The following is a 13,354-nucleotide window of genomic DNA, read 5'->3' on the forward strand; positions in this document are numbered from 1 at the left end:
GAGACGTCTCCTCTCCCTATTCCCGCTGGGGGTCGCACTGCAAAGCACTCTCTAACTTCCGTGACGTCTTTGTTGCCACGGTTACCGGCTGTCCCTGGGGAGGCTCGCGCGGGCGGCTGGTGCTCACGCGTCATCTTAGTTCAAGCGTCATCACGTGGACGCAGGACGCCAAATCGCGGTTGCTGCGGCGACGAAGGTTCGTGTAGTTGATACAGGACACAGCGTGCGCTTAAGACACGAAAAGAGGCTTGAATATGTGCGTTCTGGATGTCGCCATCTTAAAATATATCGACGGACTTTTCATGAAAGTAATTCTCAGATATGAGAATAGAGTGACAACGGAGGGCCCCTGCCTAAGCTTGGTATAACAACACGATTTATCTAAGTAACCTTAGCGATTTCCATTGTAATGAAAGACGCGCCTTAAAGAGCTCCAATGGTGTGCTCAAGTAGAGGATTATCTTTTAAGTAGCAGTCTGCAGCATTTTTTAAATATAATTTAAATAATGTTTTCATATAATGTTATGGTAACGCAATTTTCTAGAAGTTTTTTCGGAGTCACCCGTAACCGATTCCACACATACCCATGTTCTACGAGGGCTACTGCTGTCACTGTACAAAAAGGACAAACTCTCACTATTTTTCCCCTCCATGAGAAAACGTCATGCCCTTTATTTATGTCCACTGCCATCGCGCTTTTCCCCTCCACTGTCCTTATTTCCATGAAGTGGTGATGACGTTGCGCCTGACTGAAATGTGTTCCTTGGACTCCCTACGCGCATAGGAGCATGCGCAGATTATTAGTTGAGCCGCTCTGCTGCTTGGGCTTTCCGAGCGTCTGTGTTGACGTCATTCCCGTGGGCCACGCCCCCGGTCCCCGCGCACCCGGCTCCGCCCCCGGTGCCTGCGCAAGCGCGCTGGCTGTCCCCGGTGTTCGAGCCGCCGCCGCCGCAGCTCTAGTGACTGTCGCGGAACCCCCTTCACCTGATCCCCCCCCCTCACTGACAGATATGGCGGCGGCTCCCCCCGCACACCCACCCCGTGGGCCAGGTCTAGCCCGGATCGGATACTATGAGCTGGAGCGGACCATCGGCAAGGGTAACTTCGCCGTAGTGAAGCTGGCGACACACATCGTGACTCGCGCAAAGGTAAGCCCCCTTGCACCCCTACACCCACAGGTGGACTGCTTCCTACGCAGACCTTTGAACCTCACTTTCCACCCCTGGGACTCCTAACACAGATAGATCAGTAGACTGGTTAGTGCCAAGATGAACCCGTCAGTGTACCCCCTGGGGTGGTGGGAGGTTCTGCAGTATGATCACTGCACTTCTTACAGAGACATCCCGCTGTAGAACCTGCCTGTACCTGAGACCCTCGCTAAAAGATCAATAGATTTATGCCCAAGTGGTCTCCTCCTTTTGTCAGCTACCTGGCTAACACCTATGCACACAGACCTACACCATCTAGCCCCCTGGGATAGTTAATTCGAACAGAGAATGTGAAAATCCATGGAGAGACTCTGCTCCTGTCAGCCTCCTCTCCCCTTATTGGACATATTCCCATAGAGTGTATGTATGTAAGGGATTTATAAAGCGCTGGAATCACCCTCGTAGGGGTATCTCCACGCTATCGCAGAGAGGATACCGGACATGCAAAGATCAGACCCGGAATAATTCAGTCATCAGGAGTTTCCTGAAGCACTGAAAACTGGAGCGTTTGCGTAAATCCTCAGGCAAGGTGTTCCAGTATTTCGGGGAATATGTACCTGATGTAAACCTCTGCAACGAGATATTAACAGAGACTTGTACCAAGATAACATCCCGTACCATGCTTGAGGTCGGTGGTTGTGAGGTGGGCGGGACTGCATGGGATGGATTAGCACCTTGCCATATTGACCTCTCGTATTTTTTCCTGCTCACCAATTATAGATATGTATCCGTAGACAGGTTAGTGTTAAGACGAGTCTCAGTCAATCCTACTAGATGTTAACATGTGAAGACACCGCCTTTACCCCACTCTCTCCCTTGCATACACCTTGCACACATCAGCAAAGAACATAGAGGCTCACGGTGAAGGCCCTTCCACACCCTCTTGGGGAGACAACTTCTGCAAAGAGTATCCAAAAAGAGAGCTATCATCTCCACTTGAGCCACCAGGGCAAAACTATTTCCCACAGGATTTAATGTCCTGTGTCATCAGAGTCGGACTGGGATAGGAAAAAGGCCCAGGCACAAACATAAAAGTGGCCCCATTAGTAAACTAGTTATCTAAAAGCGGGTCACATGTCTTCAATTCGGGGTAGCCTTGAACTTGTAGAGACACACTGTATGTGTGTTTTGCAAAGTATGGAAGACTGCACGTATTTGTGCTTGCTGCAGACAATATTTGTTGTACTATCAGGATAATCAACAGTAAAAAACAGACCATAAAAGAGGTCACAAATAGTAAAACACAATGCCCCACACACTGACCTGTCGAGCTAGCCCTTTGGGCACTTCCTGATTGCCCCGCAGGCCAATCGACATGTCCTTCATGCACTTGTGAGGGAACCTTCATAATAAGGAGACTCCTCTGGGAGAGCCAACACCACAACAATTGCAAAAAGAACCCCTGTCATAGGGTTTGCACCAAGGTCGGCCCCCTCAAACTTTCCTGGGTGCTACACCATCTCAACCCTCCCCCGTGGAGAACCCTCAGACACTCCCTCCAAAGATTGCTCTGTATACAGAAAGACGTGCCCCATATTAAACCCTTTAACCCAAACATCCCTCACACACGCATCTCTCTGCGACAACACCACAACTTCTTGCAAAGAAATCTCAGCTAAAAACATACAACAGCAGCTATTGTGTAGACTCCTTTCTACACCCCCTTGCTGGGCAAAAACCCATGTACATCATTTTGAAAAGATCACCAGAGAGATGGACACGGGTGCCAAGGAGAGGACAATGTGCACTCCAGCACAAAACTTCCTTGAGAACAACCCACAACCAAAAGCAAAAAAAAGAGTACCCTAGGAGGCTTGTGTCAAGGTGAACCACCTGATACAACGTCATAGGTGACTCCTTCTCATAGTGATCCCTATGGAGAATGCCTCCCCAACTCTTGCTGGGACCACCTCCCAGAGAGCCAGCTTGTGCCAAGGCGATCCTCCTCTTTCACAGACACCAGCTAAGAGAACTGCCCTGCTAAAGAGATATTAGAGAGGGGTCTCTTGCCGAGACAAACATCCATCCGGTTTTAAGCGGAATCCTTTCCACCCAGACAGAAGCCTTTCGACACCTTCTTCAGTGATCCCCATAGAGAGGCCACGTCAAGGTGAATCTCCTTATGCACCACTGGTGGACCCTTGTACTCCGCAAACTCTCTGCAAAGAAAGCCCCCAAAAAAGGAGAACTCAGGCAAAGCAAACATGCTGTCATCAGCACCCTAGGGTGGACTCTTCCCAGACCTGCTGCTGTATCCCAGGGGAAATCTTGTGACATTAATAAAGAGAGAGAGAGATACAGCAGATGACTCACACCTTACCAGCACCCATGGCAACCCTCAACTGTAGATAAACCTCCTGGACACCTCCAAGAGAGAGAGAGGAAAATTGCATGATTGTAAGCCCCCAGTGGTCCATTTGGAGAGACACCGCCCATCCTCATACTGCTCCAGTGTAAAAGCTTCCCAGACATTACTGATAGTGAAAGAGCCTTCTTATATCAAGGAGTTCCACCTCTTGGCCTAACACTCCTATAGGGGCAACTGACCAGCAAATCCCTGGCATACAGATCCCCTTAAGTGACACTATTCTGCAACGGCTTGTACCCTTGGGCTATACCTAATTGACTCTTGTTATAGAAATCCAAATAGACAGGCCACAACAAGGATAAACCCCGCCTAACCTTCCTGATACATTGTGCTCCATTCCAAGGTGAAGTACTCCTCCTGTTTTTTTCTGAAGGGTCCTCTTAAACACCCAAGGGATGGAAAGCCTTTGATAGATTGGGGAACACATTCAGTTGACTGTACATGCAGATACCAGCTATAGAGAGAGAGGAAAAAAATGAATGAAGTGTGACCTTTCCCGACAACATTTGAAATTGTTGGTGAATTAACCTCAAAACAGGAGAGAGTAAGAGATGAAAGAGCAATGATCAACATAAGTGTACTTGTGTGGTGCAGCTTTGTGAACTGACTAGCCTCAAGAAACTTCATGGTAGGAAGCAATGCATGTTTTCGGTAAATCAGAAAAAGTGAACTTGAATGTATTCTGAAAGCAGGGTATGAGGACCTAAATAGGTTTGCGTCTAACGGCTAATGAGTTCCAGGGTTGGTTCATTGCTGCTAGATTTGCTACATTTGTTTCTGGATCTTATGGATTGTGTAGCTTTGTTGTTTGAGAACACTTTACCGTTGTGCTTGCTGGACCTCGGAGCATATAATAAATGGGTTGCTGGGTGAAATGTAAGAGTAAAAATGTAACTGTCAGTTTAGTTTAAGTTAACATTGGGATGTCTTGATTACTACGCTATTTCAGGCATCCAGTCATGTGGTGGTCAAGGTTGACCCCTTGGTTTTTTTCTGTTTGGAACTGGGTGTGTGAATGACTCCCAGAACACATGTGACATGATTCAATGAGAGGTTAGGCTCTCTGATTTTTAGAAAATTAATTGCTATCCAGGAATGAGTGGTACTTCAGATGTTCTGGTTTCAAGGCATGATGCCCAGTTTTGCCTGTTTGAGAAAGGCAGAGAAGGTTGTTGATATCCTACGATTTTCTCGAGGGAATGTACACTGAACAGTATTGATATAAGTCTGATGCAGGACGCCACACAAGATTTCACAATATATATTCAGAGTACATTTTTAAAACGACAAAAGAGGCAGGGTTCAAAATATGGGATTGAGGAGCCAGATTCTTGCTGCTTAAGACAGGCTTTGGAGCAGTTTTGTTTTTTGAGTGAGTCTCTGAACTGAGCCGTTGTGAGGTGGGTACTTGTGGGGAAGTGTAAGAGTCAATGCATTTTCAAATAATATGGGGCCCACGGATTACTCCATTTTGAGGAAAATGGCAATCAGTTACACCTTACCCAAGTGACCTCTGTCCGTTCCACCATCGTGCTCAATCTGTGGTTCACTAGTTATGGTCTAGTGAGATCCAGAAGTTCCTTTCTGTTGGAGCCATATGGAATAGTTTATAGTGCCCTAGACCAAAAGTTGTCTGGTTACAGGCGAATCCAGATATAATTTCCAAAACCAGAATATGAGCCCTATCTTTGGGTCATAAAAGTAGCAGGGACCTTCTTTGTACCCTGTAATTGTCATTTTTCCTGTCTGTTTATGAAATGTTTGTTGACAGAATTCTGTGCGCTTAAGGTTGTGAGTGCACTCCTTATCAGATTTTACCCTTTTGAGAATTTGTACTTGTATCTCTATAGTACTATTGACAGCCTGTAGGCAGGCACACTGTTTTTTCCCACGAGGAAACATTTTTACGTTTTTAATTGAAGATCCAGTGATTTGCACCTCTACTTCAGACCTCATGCTTCTTTAACTTTTATTTGTGTTTACGATTTTGGTTGAATCCTGCCAGTAACCATCAGGAACCAAATTCTTTGCTTAATTGTCTTCAGGCTCTGCCGTTTTAACACTTTTTCTGTTTGTGACCCACATAAGGTATGCAGGGAATTGACCAGCGAAGGGGTGATTTCGTGGCTCATTGTTTCGCCAACCTCAGTATTAGTTTTGAAGCATTGTGTGACTATGACTTACGTGTTGTTTTCTCAGTTGGTAGGAACAGTTACATAGACGGAAGTGTGTTTGTTGATTTTTATAAAACCTAACATTGCTTCTAGTCCTGATCACATCGGAGAGGGAAATTCTAGCCAATCCATGCTACATCGGCTACCATGTAATTAATTATGTGAAGTGCGTGTACCGAAAATCATCAGAATGGTCTTTCATTTTCCACCAGGTCTTGAGTTCTTCTTAGAATTGTCACTGATGCAGCCTGATAAAACATTCAGTACCAGCCTGCTTTAAGTAAAAAAAAAAATAATGAAAAGTTGAGTTCATCATATTCTGGGTGTTTACATTGGTATGTCATCCTGCAATGGATGTAGTCTTGATGACGTTGTACAGAATTAAAGCTCACATTGAAACATGCAGACTTATACCCACCACCTATCACTGAGGGGACATGCTGTGGCATGAAATGTATAGTTTTCTGTGGCATTAGTGGGCATCTCCCCTATACATTGTGAATAATATCTTCTTGTATGTTTTCTTGTGTATGTCACGCATTTCTTATGTGATCATTGTGCTTTTCTCTATTTTTATTAGTGATACATTGTTGATGTTGCTATGCAAAAAATATTGTTTGCACTTTTGACACCTATCATGGTGACAGATTTAACTTCAATGCTTAGCTCATCTAATAAAAAAATCTTTAAAAAGACATCCATTTCTATACACATATAGAGAAGGGTTTTAGGTCAAGAATATATATATATATTACCTACTGGCGGTCGCCAGTAGGTAGTTATAGTTAGGACCCCTTTTCCATAGGAAATCCGCAACATTCTATTTTGAATAACTTTGGCGCCGGTCGATGAATCCTCGCGAATTTCTCAAAATAGGTGGGGCGCTACGCTCCGCTCCTACCCTGAAAGTCTCGGGGGGATTCGTCAAGCGGGGGCTGAGATAAAAGGGGGGTCCCAAAACGCGTTTTTCCCATGCATTTTTCCATAGGACCTTTAGACAGAGCTACAGCCCGAACGGCTGAACAGAATTACTAGAAATTTGGCAGAGAGGTAGTCCCTATGTCAAGGAAGTGCCTTTTGTAGGTTTGGTGTAAATCTGTTCAGTAGATTCTGAGAAAATAGCCTTTAAATCAATATATATATCTGAGCCCGCTTACGGTACGCTTACGGTACGCTTACCGTACGCGTACGGTGGCGTGCGCGAGCGCGATTCTGATTGGCTCTTAGATCTTAGTAAACATTCGAATCGGCCGAAACCAGGAAGCGGCGTCCGCCATTTTGTCTCTCGCACTGAGTGTTATTTATCAAACATGATGCCCAAAAACATGTTACGGGGCTGTTTTGACAACTCCCTCCCACATAGTCATGTTGAGGGAGTCCCCAAACATCCCCCAAGAGCAAAAACGGTTTTATTTTTTTTTCGGCAATTTCGCCGAGTACGCTTACCGTACGCTTACCGTAAGCGTACGGTAAAAAATAGAAATAAAAAAAACACTATCCACACTTACCCCACCCCCTGTGCTTTTGGTGGCCGTAGGCCACCAAATGTACAGGGATTATTACATCAGTAAAAAAACTATATTTTGGCAACATGAAATTATAAAATCGAAATAAAAAAAACACTATCCACATTGACCCCACCCCCTGTGCTTTTGGTGGCCGAAGGCCACCAAATGTACAGGGCTTATTAAAGTTGATAAAAACCGTGCACGGAACGCACTGCGTTAAGTGGGTGCGCACGCCTCGAATGGCGTAAAGTAACTTAGCATTTAAAAAACCGTACAAATTCACTGAAAAAACCATAGGTTTCACACACGTTATAGTTAGGAATTAGCATTTAAAAAACCTTGCAAATTCACTGAAAAAACCATAGGTTTCACACATGTTATAGTTAGCGGAAATTTTACTGATAAAAAACCAATGAAATTGCCCCGTTATAGTTAGTGCTGGCAACTATAACTCACGCGACCGCAATCTTCTGCTGATGACATATGTGTCTTTATAAAAAAAAATATTTGTAATATATGTATAGCTAAAAATGTATGGAAGAAGACATGGGCAAATAAGTGTCTAAATACAGTATTAGCATCAGCAGAGGATTGCGGTCGCGTGAGTTATAGTTGCCAGCACTAACTAGAACGGGGCAATTTCATTGGTTTTTTATCAGTAAAATTTCAGCTAACTATAACATCTGTGAAACCTATGGTTTTTTCAGTGAATTTGCAAGGTTTTTTAAATGCTAATTCCTAACTATAACGTGTGTGAAACCTATGGTTTTTTCAGTGAATATATATATATATATATATTCACTGAAAAAACCATAGGTTTCACACATGTTATAGTTAGCGGAAATTTTACTGATAAAAAACCAGTGAAATTGCCCCGTTATAGTTAGTGCTGGCAACTATAACTCACGCGACCGCAATCCTCTGCTGATGCTAATACTGTATTTAGACACTTATTTGCCCATGTCTTCTTCCATACATTTTTAGCTATACATATATTACAAATATTTTTTTTCATAAAGACACATATGTCATCAGCAGAAGATTGCGGCCGCGTGAGTTATAGTTGCCAGCACTAACTATAACGGGGCAATTTCACTGGTTTTTTATCAGTAAAATTTCCGCTAACTATAACATGTGTGAAACCTATGGTTTTTTCAGTGAATTTGCAAGGTTTTTTAAATGCTAATTCCTAACTATAACGTGTGTGAAACCTATGGTTTTTTCAGTGAATTTGTACGGTTTTTTAAATGCTAAGTTACTTTACGCCATTCGAGGCGTGCGCGCCCACTTAACGCAGTTCGTTCCGTGCACGGTTTTTATCAACTTTAATAAGCCCTGTACATTTGGTGGCCTTCGCCCACCAAAAGCACAGGGGGTGGGGTCAATGTGGATAGTGTTTTTTTTATTTCGATTTTATAATTTCATGTTGCCAAAATTTAGTTTTTTTTACCTATTAATAAGCCCTGTACATTTGGTGGCCTACGGCCACCAAAAGCACAGGGGGTGGGGTAAGTGTGGATAGTGTTGTTTTTTTTTTTTTTTTTTTTTTTTTACCGTACGCTTACGGTAAGCGTACGGTAAGCGTACTCGGCGAAATTGCCGAAAAAAAAATAAAACCGTTTTTGCTCTTGGGGGATGTTTGGGGACTCCCTCAACATGACTATGTGGGAGGGAGTTGTCAAAACAGCCCCGTAACATGTTTTTGGCCATCTTGTTTGATAAACAACACTCAGTGCGAGAGACAAAATGGCGGCCGCCGCTTCCTGGTTTCGGCCGATTCGAATGTTTACTAAGATCTAAGAGCCAATCAGAATCGCGCTCGCGCACGCCACCGTACGCTTACGGTAAGCGTACGGTAAGCGTACCGTAAGCGGGCTCAGATATATATATATTGATTTAAAGGCTATTTTCTCAGAATCTACTGAACAGATTTACACCAAACCTACAAAAGGCACTTCCTTGACCTAGGGACTACCTCTCTGCCAAATTTCTAGTAATTCTGTTCAGCCGTTCGGGCTGTAGCTCGTTCTAAAGGTCCTATGGAAAAATGCATGGGAAAAACGCGTTTTGGGACCCCCCTTTTATCTCAGCCCCCGCTTGACGAATCCCCCCGAGACTTTCAGGGTAGGAGCGGAGCGTAGCGCCCCACCTATTTTGAGAAATTCGCGAGGATTCATCGACCGGCGCCAAAGTTATTCAAAATAGAATGTTGAGGTTTTCCTATGGAAAAGGGGTCCTAACTATAACTACCTACTGGCGACCGCCAGTAGGTAATATATATATATATATATATTATGCTTAAAGACTTTGCTGTAGAAATGGCAAACGACTTTGTCCTTTTTTATCTCGGCGTGAATTGCACTGTGCTAATTCCATGCTTAAATACTTTGATAGAAAAGCAGACATTTTGAGGTGAGGAGATCTAGAGTGTCGCTGGTGTTGAGAGTGCTCTATCAGGAGCGCTTTTCACCTAAACTTGAGAACTATCCAGAGTTCTCTGCTTCTTTTTGTGTGTGTGTGTGTATATATCTATCTATCTATATATATATATATATATATATATATTTAAAAGTATCCTTCACATTTTGCTTTTGCCCATCATAGCATACCGCATGCGGCAATGGGTTTTTATTGCAGACATACGACTGCCAAGTTTACGCAGCAGCATCTTTTCTTTTTCCCCGTCTTTTTATTTTTGCGGCCAGTGTTTGTGGTAAAAAAGAAAGATAACTATCACACCAGCTTGCCAATGGCCAGGCCGACTGGCTTGCCAGTGCTTGTTATGTCTCTATGTGATTGATGCAGGACTCTCATTAGGTAATCTTCAGATGGGTAAACAAATATGAAAGAGTGCATCTAGACACCTGGACTGAGCTCATTTTCTGGGATTAATGCTTAGATAAGTGGTATTTTGAACTAACCGGTTATCATATTGCATGCACTGACGTATAACCACCTCTGTGTAAATAAACAAGATAGCATAGCTGGAGCTCTAATACTTAATTGCTCTGGGTTTTGTTGAGAAAGTCTGCTTAAGCTCTTACAATCCAAGGACTACCTGGTGTTCTCCATTGAGCGAATATTTTCGATTGTATAAGAGGTGATGTGCATTATATAGCATTATTGAAAGACCTTTTTTGTAGTTTCTGTACTCAGTATTTCTTTTTTGTGTAACAATGAAACTTGTTTTTTTAAATTGGTAGTCTAACATTGGTGTGATGCACCCAGAATTGTCTATGTGTTCCCTGTTTGTCACCCTGCATGGTTCTTGGATCCCCCTAATGGTCACCGTATGGTTCCGATATCTCCTGATTATAGAGGTCCCTAGGTTGTCACAAATGTAGTCCCTGGTTCCAATGTTGTGCAGTTCCTGTGCATGATCTGATCATGCTGTTACGGTTCATTTATCCAAGGTATTCACTTTTTGGCCTCTCTGCCCCTGCATACTGTCTTTAAGCTTACTATGTCTTTGGTCAGCACCTGTGTGGCCCATAGGTACTTGTAATCTATATGTACATTCAGAGATCCTTTTGTTTGACATTGTCATTGAATTCACTGTGTTAGCCCATCTCCATTCCCACGGTTCCCACATTAGCCCTATTGCATTCCTCACTAGATTTCCAGTGTCTGTCCTCATGTGACCTTGGGAGAATCCTCATGCCATTCCCTGTGTAGTCCTCGGATTCCCCTGTCCATCCATGTGCGGCATCTGGTCTATTTGACAGTCATGGTACAAACCCTAGATATTTGTGTTGTTCTTAACTGTCAGTTGAATCCTTATACTCGTTCATGTACTGCTCCTAGATCACTGTTTCAGCAGTTGTGTGGCCCGGTGATCCCCACTTTATTCTAAATGAAGGTCCTGGATCCACTGTGGGAGGTTCATTGGAGCAGTTAGATCCCCTCATTGATCCCCCTGTGATACTTGTCTGCCTTGCGTCAGTCTGTGTGTCGCCAAAAGATCCCTTTTGCCATTCCCAGTGTGGTCCTAGACGGCTTGTGAGTATTGTATGAAACTCTTAAATCCCTTTGTCAATCCCTGTAGTGCCCCTAGGTTTTCTGCATGGTTCCCTGTGCACCCTTTAGATTGCACTTGGTGGTCCTTCTGCAACCGCTGGATTTCCTGCATTTGTTCTTGTGCAGCTCCTGTGGTTCCTGTTCCTGCCGCCTTTGCATCACTTCAGTCCTCATGCAGTTTCTGGATTTAAGGTTCTGCCTTGTGTGTCTGTTGGATTCTCAAATCTGTTCTGGTGTGGTCCAAAATCCTGCACTTCTATCTCTTCTTTAGATCTTTTCCAGTGCTGGGAACCCATTTTGGTCTTGTATCACACACAGATCCCCGCAGTCACTGAGCATTTCTTGGATCACTAGCCAGTCCAATTACGGCCACTATTACCCTTTGTTGGTCTCTGTACTGCACCTCGACTCCTTGCTTTGGCCGATGTACAGCCACTTGACCCACCTCTCCCCTTGCCTCTGTACATTACTCTCAACATGAGTTGGTCCCTTCAAAAACTTGATTCCCTCCGCCCCCCCCCCCTTTTTGGCCTGTGCGGCCCATGGAGCCCTTTAGTTGAACCATTTGCAGCATTTAGACCCTTAATTTGGGCCCTGTGTAGTTGATGGAGCCTACTTATTGATTCCATTCTTTGGACGCCTTTGTAGCGCCTTAACACCTCCTTTTAGCCTCTGTAGCACTCCTAGATCCCTTTGTCAGTCAGTTTGCATTTTACAGATTGAGAGGCAATTCTTGTGTGGGTGCTCGATCCTCAAATACAGACTTCGGGCAGGTCTCCTCTCCCTAGGTTGATCTCTGTGTGTCATTGTATCCATTACTTCCCTTAGATCCCATCTTTGGGCCCTGAATTGCGCTATTATCCCAGTGTTAGCCACTGTGCATCCCAAGGATCATGAGGTGATTACTTTTTGCTATTAGATGCCGGATTCCTCCCCAGTACAGCAGTTTTATCTCTCGCTTTGCAGCTGCCAGGTTCAAGTGTTGTTACTTTTGCTGCCCTTAAATCCTCACTTGGCTACTGAACCACATGTACATCTCTGTAATAGAGACCACATTTAACTGTACATTGACTGTACATTGACCTTTGTTGATGCATTTGTGGCTGTTAGATGCTCCGACTCGGCTGCATGTTTTTTCGAGTCCTTGCTTATGTTCCACCTATCCATTTCCGTCCCCTATAATCTTCATCTCCCTCATATTCATTGCATGGGCTGCCATGTTCAACCTTGGGTTCCCTATTGTCTGTCTCTGTGGAACCTATTAGGTCCCTACTTTGCTCCTGCATGGTTTGTGGATTCGTCTCAATGGTGAATGTTCATCCTTTTGGATCCCTCTCGTCCCTCCCCATAGGCCCCTTGGAATCCCACTCCGGTCTTGTGTGACCCATACATCCCTCTCTCCGGTTCCTGTGGGGCCCTTCTGTCACCTTTGCAGTTCTTGTGCGGCACATGGAGCCCTCTTATTGGTCTCTTTTTATCTCCTAGATTCCTGCTTTAGTCCCTTTACAAAAACTGGAGTCCTCTTGCCAATCCCTGCTTGTTCATCCCTCGTCGGTCCTGCCACAAGCTGTGGATCCCACTTGTTCACACTTTTGTGACCCATTGATCTCTAGGCCCTTTCGACCTCCATGGAGCCCCCCTCTCTGGTCCTTATCCAGCTATTAGTTCCCTCCCATCTGTCCACGTGCATCCCTTAGATCTCCACTCCGGTCTTCTTGGAGCCTCTCGTCAGTTCCTGTTTGGCGCATTATTCCTTGCTACATGACCCGTGCAACCACTGGAACCCCATCACCAGTCTATTTTCAGCCACCAGAGCCCTCTTAAGGTCCGTGTGCGGCCCTTGGATTCCTCTCCCGGCCCCTGGATTACCGACCCCGTGCCTGGCCCCTAGACACCGACCCCGTGCCTGGCCGCCCCCCGTAGCGTCCTTGTGATAATGCGGCCCAGTCTGCCGCCACAGTAAATTAATGGCGCTTCGCCTCTAACACTGTAATGCCTGTTTACCAGGTCTGGGCTGAATTTGGCTTTTCCTTGAATCCGTGTTTGTTTTCAGCATATTTTCTTCCCATTCGAAAAGAG

General features: G+C 44.7%; 1 protein-coding gene across 3 annotated transcripts in view; it reads left to right on the top strand.

The window, feature by feature from the left end:
• The first annotated feature begins 865 nt into the window (after positions 1 to 865).
• SIK3 (SIK family kinase 3) overlaps positions 866 to 13,354 on the top strand; it is a 632,054-nt gene continuing 619,565 nt past the window's right edge. For 2 of the 3 annotated variants that reach the window (XM_085645704.1, XM_085645703.1), the window contains exon 1: positions 900 to 1,148. In XM_085645704.1, coding sequence (XP_085501830.1) covers positions 1,011 to 1,148 — 138 coding nt within the window. In that variant the 5' untranslated portion in view covers positions 900 to 1,010. Of the gene's footprint in view, positions 1,149 to 13,354 lie in introns of all 3 variants that reach the window. The other variant, XM_085645705.1, reaches the window with a different exon arrangement.

Source organism: Triturus cristatus, chromosome 3_1, assembly GCF_964204655.1.
Source record: "Triturus cristatus chromosome 3_1, aTriCri1.1, whole genome shotgun sequence".
NCBI classification, from domain to species: Eukaryota; Metazoa; Chordata; class Amphibia; order Caudata; family Salamandridae; genus Triturus; species Triturus cristatus.